Source organism: Drosophila yakuba, chromosome 3R (assembly GCF_016746365.2).
Source record: "Drosophila yakuba strain Tai18E2 chromosome 3R, Prin_Dyak_Tai18E2_2.1, whole genome shotgun sequence".
NCBI lineage: Eukaryota > Metazoa > Arthropoda > Insecta > Diptera > Drosophilidae > Drosophila > Drosophila yakuba.
In genome coordinates, this window is record NC_052530.2 from 1628088 (window position 1) to 1646371 (window position 18284).

Sequence of the window (18284 nt, forward strand, 5' to 3'; positions counted from 1 at the left end):
TTATTTTTGTTGACTCCATGTGATTCCCACGAGTTGCGGAGAAAAGCAGGGTCCACCCGGGCGGAGATCCGCAACGCCCGGGTAAGGCTTCTTAGAACAAGGGGTCGCCAGGTACCCTGAGCTCTCCGTTTGAGACTGAGCTATATTGTGACCCGGGCCCTTAGTCAGGCTGACTCTCGGCACGGGTGGAATGACACCTTAGTCCGGCCCGGGACGCCCGACTACCATTTGCCAGCTTCCTCTGGCAGGGAACATAACCTTGCCAGCGGACCTGTTTCCAGCCGCCCTCGCGTGGAGAGTATAGTCGCACTTCCGGGTGTATGGACAATTACAGCGCGTTCTTCTAGCAAGCTTTAAACTAGACGTTATTCCCCTTGTCCATCACCCGACTGACGGCACCCGTTACTCGTAGAGTAACAATAATTGCTCGCTTTTTAAAGATATCAAAATAAAATATAACAAAATAATTTAACTGAATCTTATTTGCATTTTAAATACTGAATTAATAGTAATTACTGAATTACTGAATTATAGTAAAAAATTAATACGTATGCAAAGTAAATTATTTTAACTACTGTAATTTAAAACAAAGAATTTGGAAAAAAAAAGAAATTACATTTAAAAAATAAATATTTCATAAAAATAATTCATAAGCAAAAATATTATTTATGATATATTAATTATTTATAAAGGTATGGAAACGGTTTATTGCAAAATTGAATATTTGAAGCATGAAGTGCGGACATAGGCACCGAAGAATCGTTGTCAAATTATATTTTTCACACGTCGCACATTGAATACTCTAATGACAATTATTCTAATATAAAGTCTTATTTGAAAATTATTATGCGTTATTATGTACATAGATGGTGCTATTATTATTTCTATGTTGAATTTGAATAATTGTTATGTTAAGGCAATGCACAAATAGACTTTTTAAGTGGTGGCAACTTATAAAAAAATCTAAAATCTTTTAAAATGAAGGGCATATTTTGTCATTGTGGCTCTAGAGCTCTTCGCTCTCTGGCTTTTGAACAAAATTTCGAGAGAGCCTGTAGCCAGCTCTAAAGCCAGCACGAAAAAATCGTGTGCAAAAAAGTCGTATGGCGTGACGCATCTTGTTATTCTAATGTTTTTGGTTTTAGATTTAGTTGTCTTTTTTTGATATCGTGTGTTTTAGATTTAATTACTCATTTTGATATCATAGGTTTTAGATTTAGTTGTCTCCTTTTGGTTTCGTGGGTTTTAGATTTAGTTGGGCGCCAATTATAATTAAGTATATTTTGTCTATATTTAATTGTGTAATTTATAATATAACTTGTGCGGTCTGCAATTAATGAGTCGAATTCGTATGTCTGTGCGTGGCGATGACCGACACTTTTAATCTCTAAATATCGACTGACTTTTACCGACTAGATCTCTTAACTTTACACTACAGTAGAGTAGAGTAAAAGGATATACTAGATTCGTTGAATCTTCGTTCGTCGGGTATAAAAATGTAATAAGAACCTTTCGCGATCGAGACAGACTTCCGACAACACAAAAAATTTGCCGGTCGACATGAAAAATAATCAACACACAAAATTAAAGCTACCATCCCGGCAATAATAGATCGGATCCTCCTCTGAGTTGTAAGGTACGACCGCAACTCGCCTTTCAACTGAAGTGTTTGCTACCGGATCCCAAGAAGCCAAAGAGTAAAAAGGAGTAAATCTGGACCACCGGCAAAAATGTAGATCTACATTTTAATGTAAGACAAGATTAAGAAAAAAAATATATAGAACAATTTTTAAACAAAATATTAAGAATCTTGAATAAAAATAAATATTTAGAAAAAATATATAATTTTTTTTTAAATTTACAACACAACAAATTTTTTGTAGAATAGTCCAGGTCAACGCAATACACTAGGCTTGAATGAGCTTAAAAGTGGCAGAAACATTGCAGGAGCAGATTCTCGCGCTCGCCAGGTCAATGAATCTACCTGCAAATTTTGTTGACGCGACTGACGAAGCGATTAGACCGGACTTGAAACAAAACTTAAACGACCTCAATAAAGTGCTTGATGTAGTTTTCATGGAGAAAGTCAGTGGAGAGAGTATTGAGTGCCTACGAGGCACCAAAGGGCAGCCCCAAATATTTCGGTATCCTGCATACCAGAAGAAATAAAGTAATAGGTCACGCAGACGCGGTACTAGAATCTTATAATGTGCCGTTTGATTGGTCCGCAATATCCAGATGTATGACTCTGCATTATGCAGATAAACGTGATGTAAACACATCAGATGACAACAATAATGCAAAATCACCAAACGGTAGAAGAGTATTATCAGGATATTTACCACCATCTCTCCGTGATACTTAACAGGGTAGGATATATGGAATCAGAAAGGGTCATGACTGAGTTCTATGGGGACAGGGCCCAGGATAGTTTTGTTAGGGGTTTGAGAGAAGACTTACCTAAACTTCTGGGTGTTTAAGAACCACAAGATTTTCCCCAAGCGCTACACTTGTGCCTGAAGCTTGAGAACCAAAATTTCAGGACAGCTCATGCCAACAATAGAAATCAAGGTTTTAGACCAGGTCTATCGGAACCCTTACCCAGAAGCAATATCAATTATAATGATGTTCCAGTGGTGCGACAACAACCACATCTATACCAACAATTCTTTAATCAAGGTCCACCACGACAACAATACCAATCACCGTACCAACAACTTAGACCACAGTCATTCCCAAGAAACATAGCTGATAATAACGAGTTTCCAACCACACCACCTCGACCATTGGCACTTAAACCATTACCAAAATCAGAACCAATGGAGGTCGACTCTGGTATCCGTTCTAGGCAAATTAATTATATTAATAGGCCCAGGTTCGAAGCTGCTAAAAGGCCACCTGCACCATACCAAGGAATAGGTGATAAAAGACCAAACCACTGGAACAGGAAAAGGAGATTTCGACGAGGCCCTACAAGAATACACAGATAGGGAAGACGTACTAGTACCAGACCAGACGGAAGAAGAACCTACAAATTTCATTTTTTAGAAATACCCGCACATCCTTGCCATACTTCAAGGCAATTGAAGGTGGCGGGACGACATTAAAAATTCTAATTGACCCGGGATCAAATAAAAATTATATTTAGCCTCGATGGGTCTCTAACCCAATACCCAATGAAAAACCATTAGAAGCAATCTCAGTATGAGGTGGGATTTAAATAACCCACCATATAAAAGCTAATTTGCTTAACATATCCGACGTTCCCATTAAATTTTGCTTACTTCCCACACTGAAAACTGAAGAATTGCAAAATACTATTTACACCAATAAGTATCTAATGATTATAAAAAACCGTGTTAAATTACTTATTAAGAAAGAACTAAATAAACTGACCAATAAAAACCCACAACTCTTTGCCAGGCCGATTGACGACAAAAATCGGACAAAATCGGATGAACCGGTCTATTCAAAATTTTATCAATACCCTAAGTATGTCTCTTAAGGAGGAGGTAGACAGACAAGTAAAGGAACTCCTCAATTATGGCATCATTCGACCCTCAAGGTCACCCTACAACTCACCAGTGTGGATTGTCCCCAAAAAAACTGATGCATCGGCAGAAAAAATATAAAGGATGGTTACTGACTACCGCAAGTTGAATAAAATAACTATTACAATACATATCCCATACCTAAAATCAATGAGGTACTCTCGCAACTCGGAAACAATAAACTGTTTTTCGTACTCGATCCCAAAAGAGGTTTCCACCAAATACCGTTGAGAACGTGGGGTATCGAGAAGACAGCCTTTTCTGTCAATAATGGCAAATACGAGTTTACACGACTCCCATTTGGTCTCAATAATGATCCATCTCTTTTTTAACGTGCTCTGGACGATGTTCTCAGAGACCACATAGGAGAGATTTGTTATAAATATATAGGCGATATTGTGGTTTTTAGCAAAGATGAGAAAACAAGCTGGACTTGCTAAGCCCCTGACTTCTCTTTTAAGAGGGGAAGATGGACGTGTGTCCAAAAATCAATCATAGGCTAACACAATAGAACTTAATAAAGAAGCTTTGCAAGCTTTCAGAAAACGAAAAAGTGCTTTGATCTCTAGGGAGGTCATACTTAGCTATCCTGACACGATAGTTGGGCAATGCAGAATTTGCAAAGAAGGAAAATACGACAGACATCCCCACACCCGGAATTAAACTTGGCGTTCCGTATGAACGCTGGGATCTCAGGAACTACAAAAGCTAGAAAGTTGAGATTAAGCATACAGACATAGACGCAGCGCAAGTTTCATGTTGCCACGCCCACTCTAACGCCCAAAAACCGCCCAAACTGCCACGCCCACACTTTTGAAACATTTTTTGATATTTTTTCATTTTTGTATTGGTCTTGTAAATTTCTATCGATTTGCCAAAAAAACTTTTTGCCACGCCCACAAACTGTCAGTGGTGAAGACTCTTCTTCGTACGTCCACTAACGTATCACTTAGTCGGGAAACTCGACTATAGCGTTCTCTCTTGTTTTAACTTCTATATATATATATATATATATATATATATATATATATATAACTTCGTTGCTACTCGCTTAGGAAATCACAGCTGCTTGGCTGGCTCCCACTCACTTGGGGCATCCCAGCGAACGGAAACCGATATAGGAGTGTCCAAAATGGAAGTTCTGCCCAAGGACTTAACCTCTATGCATATATTTTGGGGTCGCCAAAATGTTGAGCTAATATTAGCTTTTTTATGCAAAATGAAAGACGATTTTTATGGTAGCTAATTCAAGCGATTTAATTTATTTTTCTTCGAGAAATTTGGCAGCGATGCGCATGCTTGGGAAACGAAATCGAGTGAGTTTATATTATAGAGAGAACAGCAGAACAAGGGAGTTGCTTATGCAACTGATCTGCATAGATAAAGCTTAGGTGCCGTGGTCTAATTGTTTTTCGCTATGTTGACAACAACTGGACATAAGGGGCTGCGAGACTCTACAAGTCCCTTAGCCCATTTGCTAGGAGAAGTGATACACGTATTTCACTACGGGCGCTAATATGTTGAGTTAAAGTTATTTTATTAATTCTTTCTGCCTATCGAACTTTTCTTCAGGTTCAAAAGTAATTTGTATTGAAGAATACGTGAATACGTAGAAATTCAATAGTAATTTGTATTGAGGAATGCGCGAAAACTGTGAAGCGAGTTTTTATTGTGGATAGAGAGATTGAAAGGACAGGGATATTTCATATATATTATTATACTCTTTACTGGTACAGTAAATGTTTATAGGAAGGAGCGTTTCCAATCATATATTATATATATACATACATTCTTGATTGCGATTGCTAGGCCATTTTTTATTTTATTTACTTTTTATCAGCCTTCATCTGAAGTATCGGGTATATGAAGCTTTGACTTGTTTTTATATATGTATATACATATATTAGTATAATTATTTATAATATGTATAATTAATTAATTATACCCGTTACTCGTAGAGTAAAAGGGTATACTAGATTCGTTAAAAAGTATGTAACAGGCAGAAGGAAGCGTTTCCGACCATATAAAGTATATATATTCTTGATCAGGATCAATAGCCCAGTCGATCTGGCCATGGCTTTCCGTCTGTCCGTCCGTATGAACGTCGAGATCTCAGGAACTACAAAAGCTAGAAAGTTGAGATTAAGCATACAGACTCCAGAGACATAGAAGCAGCGCCAGTTTGTTGATTCATTTTGCCACGCCCACTCTAACGCCCACAAAACCCCCAATACTGCCACGCCCACACTTTTGAAACATTTTTTGATATTTTTTAATTTTTTGTATTGGTCTTGTAAATTTCTATCGATTTGCAAAAAAAACTTTTTGCCACGCCCACAAACCGCCCAAAGCTGACACGCCCACACTTTTGAAAAATGTTTTGATATTTTGTCATTTTTGTATTAGTCTTGTAGATTTCTATCAATTTGGCAAAAAAAATTTTGCCACGCCCGCTCCAACGCCCACAAACCGCCAAAAACTGTCAGAGTTGAAGACACTCCTTCGCACTTCAACTAGCTGAGTAACGGGTATCAGATAGTCGGGGAACTCGACTATAGCGTTCTCTCTTGTTTTTGTTTTAAACAATTATTATCCACTTATTTTTTTTTCACTTTTAGAACAAAGACAAGGTCCGAATTAGTCAGAGTTTCGGCAGCTGTTATGGGCATCGAGTTCTCTTATGCAGCCGAAACAGCGTTTGTTTCCCCAACACTTTTAAAAATCGGAGTTGAGCATCAGCATATGACACTGGTTTGGGCATTATCTCCGTTGGTTGGATTTTTTCTATGTCCCGTTTTGGGATCTTTATCTGATCGCTGCAAACTGAATATTGGACGCCGACGACCATTCATTCTGCTTTTATCAATAGGAGTTATTTTTGGTAAGTGATATTTTATATTTAAAAAAAAAGACATTTCAACAAAAGGTCAACAAATAGTTGTTCTTATCAATCACATTCACAGACTTAGGATCATAATAGGACTGAACCTAACATTATAACAGGCATAGAAATAACATTTTTTGGTATTTAGTATCTACGGAACTCGATTTTGCTAATAAGAACTGATTTGGCTGCTATCAACATGCTCGCTCTGTTGAATGACTCGCTTTCAACATAATCATCTAGCGGCAGCTAAAAATCCTGACCACTCTACAAATGATGCCGGATGCCGTCCTTAACTCAGCCACTCGAGGTACGTCGTCATCCTTTCGTGGAGTAAGAACGACTACTCGAGCCAGTGGCCAAAGCATTGAAGGAAGATTCTCGTCCTTGACCAGCACCAAATCATATATGCGAAGAGGTCGACTTGTTAAGCGCCATTTGGAGCGCTGTTGTAACACCGACAAAGTTGGTTCATTGTCACTCCAATTTTGCGTAGGTCTTAAGGGCTCCCAGAAAAGAGTTCATTGTCAAGTCCTGAACAAGCTCCAAATGCGCTGCCTTGGTGGTGAAACAAATGAAAACCGAGATGTAGCACTTTGGGGGCGGCCTATTGCGCACCAACGACTTGTAGTAGAAAGGACCACAATAGTCGACTCTAGTATCTGTAAAAGCCCGAGATTAAGTCAAACCTTCCATCGGAAGGTTGCTTATGATATGCTTAAAGAGCTGCTGCCTAGTCCTGAAGAATTTAATGCATTCGCGAACCACTCGTAAGACAATTTGTAACCCGCCAATAGGCCAGAACTGCATACGTAAATTTGCCAGCAGTGCTCGGGGCTTGCGTGCAGCTGTCGTTCATGAAAACTCCGAATAATAGATAGAGTTATAGGACGGTGATTTAGCAAAATCATTGGGTGTCTAGCATCGTATGAAAGTGCCGAATTTTCTAAATGGCCGCTAAAGTGTCTCATCCAGAAAGGACAGTAGCGACCCAATGGAGCTTGAGTTTTTTACAGTTCGCTTAGACTGCAACTCCTTAATTTCGTCCCACATATGCGCACGCTGGACGAGCCGTATAAGAATTTTAGCTCCATGTAAAATATCGGAAACGCAAAGCCCATGATGGCGATTACGAGAAATAAATTTGGAGACGTATTTAAATATTCGTTACATGACAGGGAATAAAATAATAAACTTCCAATTGATAGTAGTATCCAGATATGAGGACTTACTGATTAGCACGGTCTTTCGGAGCTCAATTAGTGGTCGTTTAATAACACAAAAGGTCGGCTAGTATTTTGAACCTTGTGTAAGAAAGGGGGGACAATAAAACTAGATTAGATTGCATCACTTGATTAGGAGTTGCCCCTGCTGAATATTAGTAGGGTTAAGATCGGTTTGTTCATAATGCCATTCCATGCCGCTTGTTAGCTGCTGAACAGAGGCCACCCGGATGGCGACAAATACATAAAATTTAGAAGGTTCGTCCCTGATCCAAGACAAGGCCACTCACGAATCATTCCAGCAGATAGATTTTCTATCGAAATATCCAATCTGGCTTACGGAATTTATAAGTTGAGACAACACTTAAGCCCCCAAAAGCTCCAGCTTCGGTACCATCAATGTTTTTTAGGGAGGTGCTCTAGACTTCGAGCACAGCAGATGACTAGTTGCCTCCTCGGACTTAGAAACAATATACACGCAAGCTCCGTACGCTTTCATGCTGGCATCCCAGAATTCATGAACCCTTAAGGTCTAGTGTTAATCTGGGAATGGGTAAAAGGCTTACATTCACAAAATTGCTGCTAATGTTCATCCAAGTCGATTGCAACTCTAAAGAAAGACCTTTGGGGTCAGCTTAGCTTAGCCTTCCACAATTGCTGCACGAATTTCCATTTCGCAACTGCAGGTCCGATAAGACCAAGATGATCGTAGATATGAGAAATAGTCCACAAGAACGAAAATAATAAATTATTTGTAGATGGGTCTTGGTTATGTCACTCCCATAATCAAACTGCAGAAACTGCTTCTTGTCCTTTTCAGCAACGCCTACTAGAACAGACGAATGACTAAAACATCAAACACCATTTCCGGAATTCAAAGTTTACGAAGAAAAAAAATTAATAAACAGAAATTTTTACCTCAGAAATTGAGTTGCCACCTAAAACTAAATCATCTACGTAGAAATCCTCTAGCATAGCAGCCGATCTAATGAGATAAATAGAGCATTCATCTAGAGCGAGTTGGTCCACAGCGTGGAGGGTATCTCCACAAGATGCAAGATAATTATCTGTAGTCATCATACGGCCACACCGATACATTTTACATATTTCTCGAGTGAGAGCCACTGCATATGATCGAAATTTCATTAACATGTCAAACAGCTTAGGTTGTATGATATGTCCTGCTACGAGCTCCTCATTAGGAGATTGGCCAGACGAAGTGATAGCCGATATATCAAACACCACGCAAAGCTTAGTCGTTGTACTATCCTTCTTCAAAACAAATGATGCGGCAGAAAATTCCTGAACGAAGAAATATCCGCAGAGTTAGCCAGAGATATGTGATAAAGGCTTAGGCCGAATATGGTTCGCTGAGGGGAGGCAGCCGCTCTAGTTTGCACTCCAAAATTAAAAATCTATAGTAAGCTTGCGCGTAGGACTCGCCTAAATGTGTGGACTTGAATTTAAATGGTAAATGCAAAGAGTATTTACCTGTAGATAATCGGGTGTTAGTGTCAATAAAATGTCTCGCAATTAAGCTCTTCCTTGTTTTTAACGCAGCTCTCTAACTCCCAGAACCGGTGAACAACCTCATCCAGACTATCATCACTTTGATTATCCAAGACACAATTGGCAGTCAACGAAGAAGTATTAAAATGGCGTTGTCCCCCACCAGAAACCACCTAACCAAGGCGAGTTTTTTGAAGAAGTGGCAGTACAGTCAAGACGATGCTGGGGTGATGGTCTGGTATAGTAGGGGTAATGAGTACGGAGAGCAAAGTGGAAAAGCTTGATGTCTAAGATTGTAAGCAAATATCGACTGTAAACTCTTCAGTTGGCACATTTGCCTCGCCGAGACCCAAAACTAGACCGTCTGAACGTATTTTTTCGAGCTCCAACTGTTGCGCAAAACTATAAGTCACCAGATCCAGCCGGGAGCCGGAATCAAGCAATGCCCCACGGGGTTTGAACGCCACCAAACGCCTCCTTACGAGCACTACAGCTGTGGCCAGCAGAACAACGTCGAAAGTGGGACCCTGTACCGTTAAAGAGCTATTAGACTGGGAGCCTGGAGTTTCAATTTCAGGATTAACGACCGAATATGCATTTATTTTGAGTGCCACCTGTATTAATATTAACAGTATTGGTGGATACGATTCAATTGCTGGCTGCGACGAGTTGGCCCAATATATGGCAAAGTATGGTGCCCATTTCCACACACACGGCAGCCTCCTCTTGTGCATGCCTGTGTGTTGCGCCCACGCTTTAGGCAATTAAAGCTAAGCGATACTTTTCTAATTTCAGCATGGCGTAATGAGGTAGATAAATTTCCAAACGTACGGCAATATTGAACGGGATGGTTAGCAGCATTGATGAATGCGCAAGGCGTGTTGTTAGAACTAATTCTACTACTTGTTCCCACCTGAGATATTGAGGTTTCGTCATTCATACGGACAGACAGACAGATAGACGGACGGACATGGCCAGATCGACTCGGTTATATCATGATCCTGAGAATACTTTATATGGTCGGAAACGCTTCCTTCTGCATTTTACATAATTTTCAACGAATCTAGTATACACTATTACTCTACGAGTAACGGGTATATAAAGAAGGATGGCACCAACAGAGTATCGATTTTCGTGAGCTACATGCAAATTCAATTTCTGATAAATACCCACCACCATTGATTTCAGATCAGATAGATCGATTGCAAGCGGAAATTATTTTTCTACTTTGATATGGCTAGCTGGTTTCATCAGATACCTCAGATAATTCAAAAGGACGGCATTTGTGACTACAGAGGATCGGTATGAATTTCTGGCAATGCAATTTGGCCGAAGAAACGCTTCTTCTATTATTCAACGAGCCATAACGCGATCTTTGCCGAACTTAGCCTATTCCAATGCAGTAGTCTATATAGACGATGTAGATGTATATAATGAAATGTTTGTTTTATTGAGTCGAACTAATATTCTGTCAGTTGACTAAGGACAACGCTAAGAATTAAGAAACTTAGAGAAATAGTTTTTTTAGTTATTATTTTTTTCTTGTTTTCTAAGATTTATATATAAGAAGGGGACTGGATTTAGTGTAAAAATTTTGAAAGGACAAGAAAAATAATATTATCAATAATTACAATTATTATTGTTATATGAAATGTTGTGTTATTTTCAGAAATTAATTTTAAAACGTCATTATTTTTTACCATTTTAATCTTAGTTACATTTATCGAAAAATATAATAGAGTTAAATCAAATTCTGGACTTTAAGAATTTTCGCTTAAAATAACATTTCCAATCTTATATGTATATCCCCACAATTTTGAGAGATGGTAATTTCAATTAGATTCCATGTTTATACACGTTACTCGTAGAGTAAAAGGGTATACTAGATTCGTTGAAAAGTATGTAACAGGCAGAAGGAAGCGTTTCCGACCATATAAAGTATATATAATACTTTCCAACGAATCAAGTATACACTTTTACTCTACGAGTAAAGGATATACAAAAAAGACTGGTTTTGTCAGGCATGTTGATCATGATTTGTGACTCATCCGACCAGTCTGCTCAAATTATAGCCGTTAAGATCTTTGCATGTGGAACTGGCGCACAAGGGAGACGACCTAGCATCACTTTGATGGACACAATTGGACCAAAGGGAAAAGAATTTCGTGGTTGTCGCAACGAAAACTATACTATATCAAAACGAGAAATTCTTTGTAAGTCCTCAAAAGCGGAGACTACAGTCGCCGTCAACCGCATAAGAATGACACATCATTCTCACTTTCATCATCGTGATACGGACACAGACTTAGCAATGCGATATAAATAATTTAATAAAAACGCCAACGAGCCAGAAGAGTCCAGGAATGCAATGGCAGAAATATGCACGTCCATTTCCATATTCTTTGAATGCTCAGTTCATTCGCTGTTAATTTGCATTTACAAATTTATAAAATTGTACCGCTATTGGACATACATATGTTTACACCCTTTACTCGTATGTGTACTAGATTTGTTGAAAGGTATCAAAGTTTCGAGTCGATTTTACCATGACCATCCATCCTTCAGCTTCCAGATCTCGAAAGATTTTGAGTGTGAACTGATTTCATTTGATCATCTTTCATCGTTGTCCGAATAAAAGTTTCTTGAAAACCAGCGTCTGGTCACCTTTTCAAGCAAAGTCAAAACGCCAGCAGACTTTAGTACAGCAAGAATGGTGGTTTAAAATACCCAATTCGACGGGGTTTAATTTAAATGGCTTGATGCTACCAAAAACTGCGACGGTAGTAGGGAGGGTAAACTTTCGTTGGAATCGGCTGAATCACAACGCCGAAACCCACACAGATATTTATCGGCTAGCATTTTCCCAATCTTCAAGATAACGCATTTGATTTTCCGGCAAAATCTTAAATAATACCCTTTTTATACCTGTTACTCGTAGAGTACACATTTTTAAAAGTGTGGGCGTGGCAGTTTTGGGCGGTTTGTGGGCGTTAGAGCGGGCATGGCAAAAAGTTTGTTTGCAAATCGATAGAAATTTAGAAGACCAATACAAAAATGCAAAAATATTAAAACATTTTTTAAAAGTGTGGGTGTGGCAACCTTTTGCGGTTTGTGGGCGTTAGAGTGGGCGTGGCAAAAAGTTTTTTGGCAAATTGATGGAAAATTACAAGACTAATACAAAAGTGAAAAAATATCAAAACATCAAAAGTGTGGGCGTGGCAGTTTTTGGCGGTTTGTGGGCGTGGCAACATGAATCGACAAACTTGCGCTGCGTCTATGTCTCTGGAGTCTGTATGCTTAATCTTAATCTCTAGCTTGTGTAGTTCCTGAGATCACAGCGTTCATACGGACGGACAGACAGACGGACGGACGGACAGACGGACATGGTCATATCGACTCGTCTATTGATCCTGATCAAGACTATATATACTTTATATGGTCGGAAACAATTCCTTCTGCCTGTTACATACTTTTCAACGAATCTAGTATACCCTTTTACTCTACGAGTAACGGGTATAAAAATGGATGTGGATAAGGCACGCTCTCAGAAAAAACCCGAGTAGCATAGTGAGGATGGCACTAGACTGGAACCCCCAAGAAAGCAGGCGAGTAGGAAGGCCAAGAGCAACCTGGAGAAGAACCGCTCACCGAGAAATAGCCCAAATAAACACCACAAGGGCAAGTGCAAAACAGACAGCTCAAAATAGAGTTAGATGGAAACTCTCGTAAAAGCCCTAAGTTCCCGAGAGGAATAAAAGGAATTTAAAAAAAAACATGTAATCTAATTGAAATTACCATCTCTCAAAATTGTCAAGAATTAAATGGGGATATACATATAAGATTGGAAATGTTATTTTAAGCGAAAATTCTTAAAGTCCAGAATTTGATTTAACTCTATTATATATTTTTTTTTTTTTTTTTCGCGCGAGTCCCACGGCCACACCTCCCGCCCAACCGACCGAGGGGCGCTGCCGTGTATCGTACGGCTCGAATCGCGGGAAGATAGACGCGATATAGAAGACAGTAAAGGACGAGGAAATATATGTATGCTAGTAGTAATATCTAAGAATTCGTTAAGTATGTTAGTATTGATCGCTTTAAAAACGGCAGAGAGTCAGAATTAGAGATAATAGGATAGAATCTATTATAGTCAGAACATAATACTCTGTAGGGATCATGAAACTCATAGTTAGATCTACACTGATTTAAAATTAAAGGTACGTAATTTCTAGTAAATCTGCTTGGAACAGTGAGGTTTAGCCGACTAACCAAGTCGGGACTATCCACTTCACCACGAATAAGGTTAAAAATAAAGACTGTTCCAAGCATCGTTCTACGGTTAGCTAAGGAGGGTAAGTTAATTAACATTAATCTACTCGAATAAGGAGGTAATCTACGGTTTGCATCCCAATTAAGGCGCCGTAAAGCAAAAAGTAAGAAGTTCTTTTGAACCGATTCAATGCGGTCCGAGTAAACTTCATATTGTGGACTCCAAACAGGTGATCCATACTCGAGGATCGGACGGACTAGAGAAATAAATAAGGTTTTGGTCATGTAAGGATCATCAAATTCCTTTGACCACCGTTTTATAAAACCAAGCACACCCCTGGCCTTATTGACAATAGACGAAATATGGTCTGAAAATTTAAGTTTAGGGTCCAGAAGAACACCAAGATCATCAACATGTGTTATTCTGTCCAAAGAGCACCCACTTAAAGTGTAAGTTGCGTGCATTGAGTTGGCACGATAAAAGGTCATAACTTTACACTTAGAGCCATTTAAGTTTAATACGTTATCACGGCACCATGTTTGAAAGCAATCTAGATCGGATTGTAAGTCCAAATGGCGAGAAATGTCCTTATATTGCAAGCATAATTTTACATCATCAGCGTACATTAGTACACGCGAATGATTTATTATTAAGGGAAGGTCGTTAATAAATAAGGTAAAAAGGAGCGGACCTCGGTGGCTCCCTTGTGGGACGCCGGATGTGACTCGGAGAATACAAGAAAGAGAATTTTTAAAGAGGACCCGTTGCGTCCTGCCATTCAGATAACTTAGAATCCAATTTAGGAGATCAACAGGGAAACCTAATAAATCAAGTTTTTTTATTAAAAGTGAATGATTAACAGAGTCGAATGCTTTACTAAAATCCGTATAAATGACATCTGTTTGAAGATTATTTTTGAAACCCTGTACTACGAAGGAGGTTAGCTCCAGAAGGTTAGTAGTTGTTGATCTGCGTTTCATGAAACCATGCTGACATGGTGAAATAATTGACCTACAAAGGTGCTGCAAGTGAGGAGTGATAACGTTTTCAAAAAGCTTAGGGATAGCAGACAATTTGGAGATTCCTCTGTAATTGCTTGCATCCGATTTGCTACCTTTTTTATGGAGAGCGATCACAAAGGACTCCTTCCATATTTGGGGAAACTGTGTAGATTCTAGAGATAAGTTAAACAGTTTTAGTAGAGGTTTGCACAAGGCTTCCGCACAGAATCTAAGCACACAGCCAGGAATTCCGTCGGGACCTGGCGAATAGACAGGCTTAACTCGCAGAAGATCATAAAGCAGTGAGCTTTCGTTTAAAGTGGGACAGAATATTAAATTTGACTTTGATACCGCGTAAGAGTAAGGTCGTTCGGAATGAGGTAACGTAGAATATGTGGTTTGAAAAAACTTGGCAAATAGATCGGCTATTGCCTGATCCGATGTTACCGAAGTATTTTCAAAAAATAGCGAGGAAGGGTAACTAGTTGTTTTACGCTTAGTGTTAACGAAATTATAAAACTGTTTGGGATCCTGTGCGAACTGGAACTTACAACGGTTTAAATAATTCTTATAACACTGAGCATTAAGCACGGTAAAATTTAACCGAGCACTTACATATTTAGAAAATATAGATTGAGAACCGGTATTTTTAAATTTTATATAAAGTCTGGACTTAACATTTCTTAGGTGTGTCAACTCTTTATTAAACCAAGGTGGTTTGTTAGAAGTAGACGGATAGTACATCGGAACACAAGAGTTGAAAAATGATTAAATTGCAGTATAAAAAATATCTATGGCATCGGCCATTTTGTTGCAAGAATATAGATCGGACCAATTAAAGCCAGATATAAAAAGATTTAACCTCTGAAAGTTTGCCTTACGAAAACAATGAATTCGTTTGGTTGACTTTTCTGGCCTCTCTTTTATTACGGTACCTGTGTCAATTGTCACCTCGAAAGTTGGATGGTATGGATCTTCTGGTTGACTAAGAGGTGCTACTCTAGTCAGAAACACACTTTCAGGACTTGAAACAAAACATAGATCTAATAAACGACCAAGAGAATTTTGAATATAATTAACTTGCGACAACGATATGTCAAGCAAGCCGTCAATAAAGTCATGCTGTGCTATAGGCAGGAGAATATTTGACTGTTCCTCTGTGGACCACTTAGTGCCTGGTATATTAAAGTCACCTAGGACAACTAGTTGGTCCCTATCGGACAGTCTGTTTGTAACGGATTGGATAGCGGACAAATGGTTAATATATTCAGGAAATTCAGAAGACGGCGGAATGTACGAGCACGTAATATAAACATAGCTATCAGAAAATGACAGCTTTACGCATAAGAATTCTATGTTACGGAACTCGTCAAAAAGTACCTCCTCTGACGTGAGGGTAGACCTAACAGCAATTAGGACTCCACCTCCCCGCCTGGAGGGACGATCATGCCTGTATACTGTGTACATACCTGGGAGAACTTCGGAGTTAAGTATCTCCGGTTTTAACCAAGTCTCTGTAAACACAATAACATGGGATGCAAAGGAAAGACTATTAGAATACAAATTAGTTAGCTTACTACACAAGCCTCTTACATTTTGATAACAGATAGTGAGACTAGATTTTAGTTTTTTGAAGATAAAGAAGTAGAAGTAGTAGAGGAGGATGGGGCAGTGATCTGGCCACTTGTGGGAAGTTTAATTCCCACGGGCCTTTTTATCCTATTTTTAATCTTAGCTTCAAACTCTTTCACAATCATACTTTTCGGCCAAAAATCACCAGAACATATGGTTGAGAATAGCTCATTTGGGACAGTTATCTTGAAAGGTGAGATGTCCCTAGCATAAGAAAAGTTAAATTTTTCCACTTTTATGTTGTCGGCTTTTGTTTTGTCTTGTATATAAGACAGTACATCAGATGATGTTTGATCAGGGGAAAGCCGAGAAACAAAAATTTGTTTCTTTAGTGGAACCACCGAGAGGGGTTTTGGCACTGCAGGTTGTATTTCTGAAGTGCCAACTTGTGCCGGTAGTCCGGACTCAATATTCCTTTGTGGTGGTAAACAATTCGGGACGGGTGGAATCACCGGTTGAGAAACCAGTGCGGACATAGCGGAATCTGTAGCAATCCCAGGCTGGACTCCCTCCACAACCGATTGATCGGATTGCACCGAATCTTTTTTAGCTGCCGATCTAAGCAACATTTGAGGGTTTGCTTCGATCGTCAACTGATCAGCTGTGGAGTCCTGTTGATCACTCGCCAAAGGTTGCGGGGCATTCCCCTTAGGCAGCCTACCACCAGCGGCTTTCTTGCGCTTTGGAGATTCTTCTAATAGTTTGAGGCTATTAAATTGTGAATCAAGCGCAGAAAGAAGATCATCAGCTCGACGAAAACTATCTCTAGCCACGCCAAAACTGCTGATCAGTCCTTTCAAGCCACCTTTAGTTTGGCGCATAAAGAGTTGCATTTCATTCGCAACTCCTAGGCAAGTATCACAACAGTATTTTAGATTAGGGCCTTTAGCTAGGTCATCACTTGTTCGGCCGTTAAAACCAGCGCACTTAGTGTGCACCATTCTATCACATAGCCAACAGGTCATTTTTGACTGATCAGGCTTTATTACCTGACGGCATTTGTTATGGAAGCAGACAACATTGGTTTCCATGTTTAATTGGGTTTTGACCACTGTACCAAAAGACAAAATCAGAAAATGTACCGCAAGAGCGCAGTGTGCACTTTAAGATTTTGTGTGGGAGAGCGAGAGAGCGGGTGCACCGTGCAGTTAAGTACAAAAACAACACCAAACAGCACTACGGACAACGCACGAAAAAGAGAGTAAACAAAACGCAAAGACAGAAAGAGAACAGATTGAATTAATTAATTAAAATAATGCACATATCACAAAAGGTTCACTTGCGAAACGAACGGCACTTTAACTAGTACAGATTATGAAATTGAATTATTAAATAATTTGTTAAATTCCACCGCTGGATTTAGCAAAACAAAAATAAATTCGGAGCGCAGAAAAAAAAACACGACCGTTCGCTTTGAAGCTTGGAATTATGATGATAAATGTAACTAAGATTAAAATGGTAAAAAATAATGACGTTTTAAAATTAATTTCTGAAAATAACACAACATTTCATATAACAATAATAATTGTAATTATTGATAATATTATTTTTCTTGTCCTTTCAAAAATTTTTACACTAAATCCAGTTTTTGGGGGTCTGTGAGCGTGGCAAAAAGATTTTTTGCAAATCGAGATAAATTTACAATACTAACAAAAATGTGATAAAATATCAAAACATTTTTAAAAGTGTGGGCGTGGCATTTTTGGGCGGTTTGTGAGCGTTAGTTTTCCGTGGCCAAACATGAATCGACAAACTTGCGCTGCGTCTATGTCACTGGAGTCTGCATGCTGATTCTCAAATTTCTTGTTTTATAGTTTCTGAGATCTCGACGTTCATACAGACGGACAGACAGATGGACGGACGGACAGACGGACATTACCAGATCCACTGTGCTATTGATCCTGATCAAGAATATATATACTTTATATGGTCGGAAACAGTTCCTTCTGGCTGTTACATACTTTTCAACGAATCTAGTATTCAATTTTACTCTACGAGTAACGGGTATAAATATACATATCGGCAATTGGTTGACATGCCATAAAGCGAGTTATTTGACAATGTTTCTATTTTTTTAATTAAACATCAATCAGTTTTAATTATCGATTCCCAAAAAAATTTATGTTTTTATTTAAAAATTTAATAAATTCCTTAAACTACGAACCTGCATTGGACTTTTCCATTATTCACGACATCCTGGATGCAGATTGTACA

The 18284-nt window shown here is 38.9% G+C and overlaps 1 protein-coding gene across 3 annotated transcripts in view; it reads left to right on the forward strand.

Annotated features, from left to right (window-relative positions):
- Positions 1-18284, forward strand: part of LOC26535463 (proton-associated sugar transporter A) — a 335879-nt gene that overhangs the window by 10165 nt on the left and 307430 nt on the right. For all 3 annotated transcript variants that reach the window (XM_015189391.2, XM_015189395.2, XM_039375840.1), the window contains exon 3: positions 6170-6432. In XM_015189391.2, the coding sequence (XP_015044877.1) occupies positions 6170-6432 (263 nt within the window). The remainder of the gene's footprint in view (positions 1-6169; positions 6433-18284) is intronic.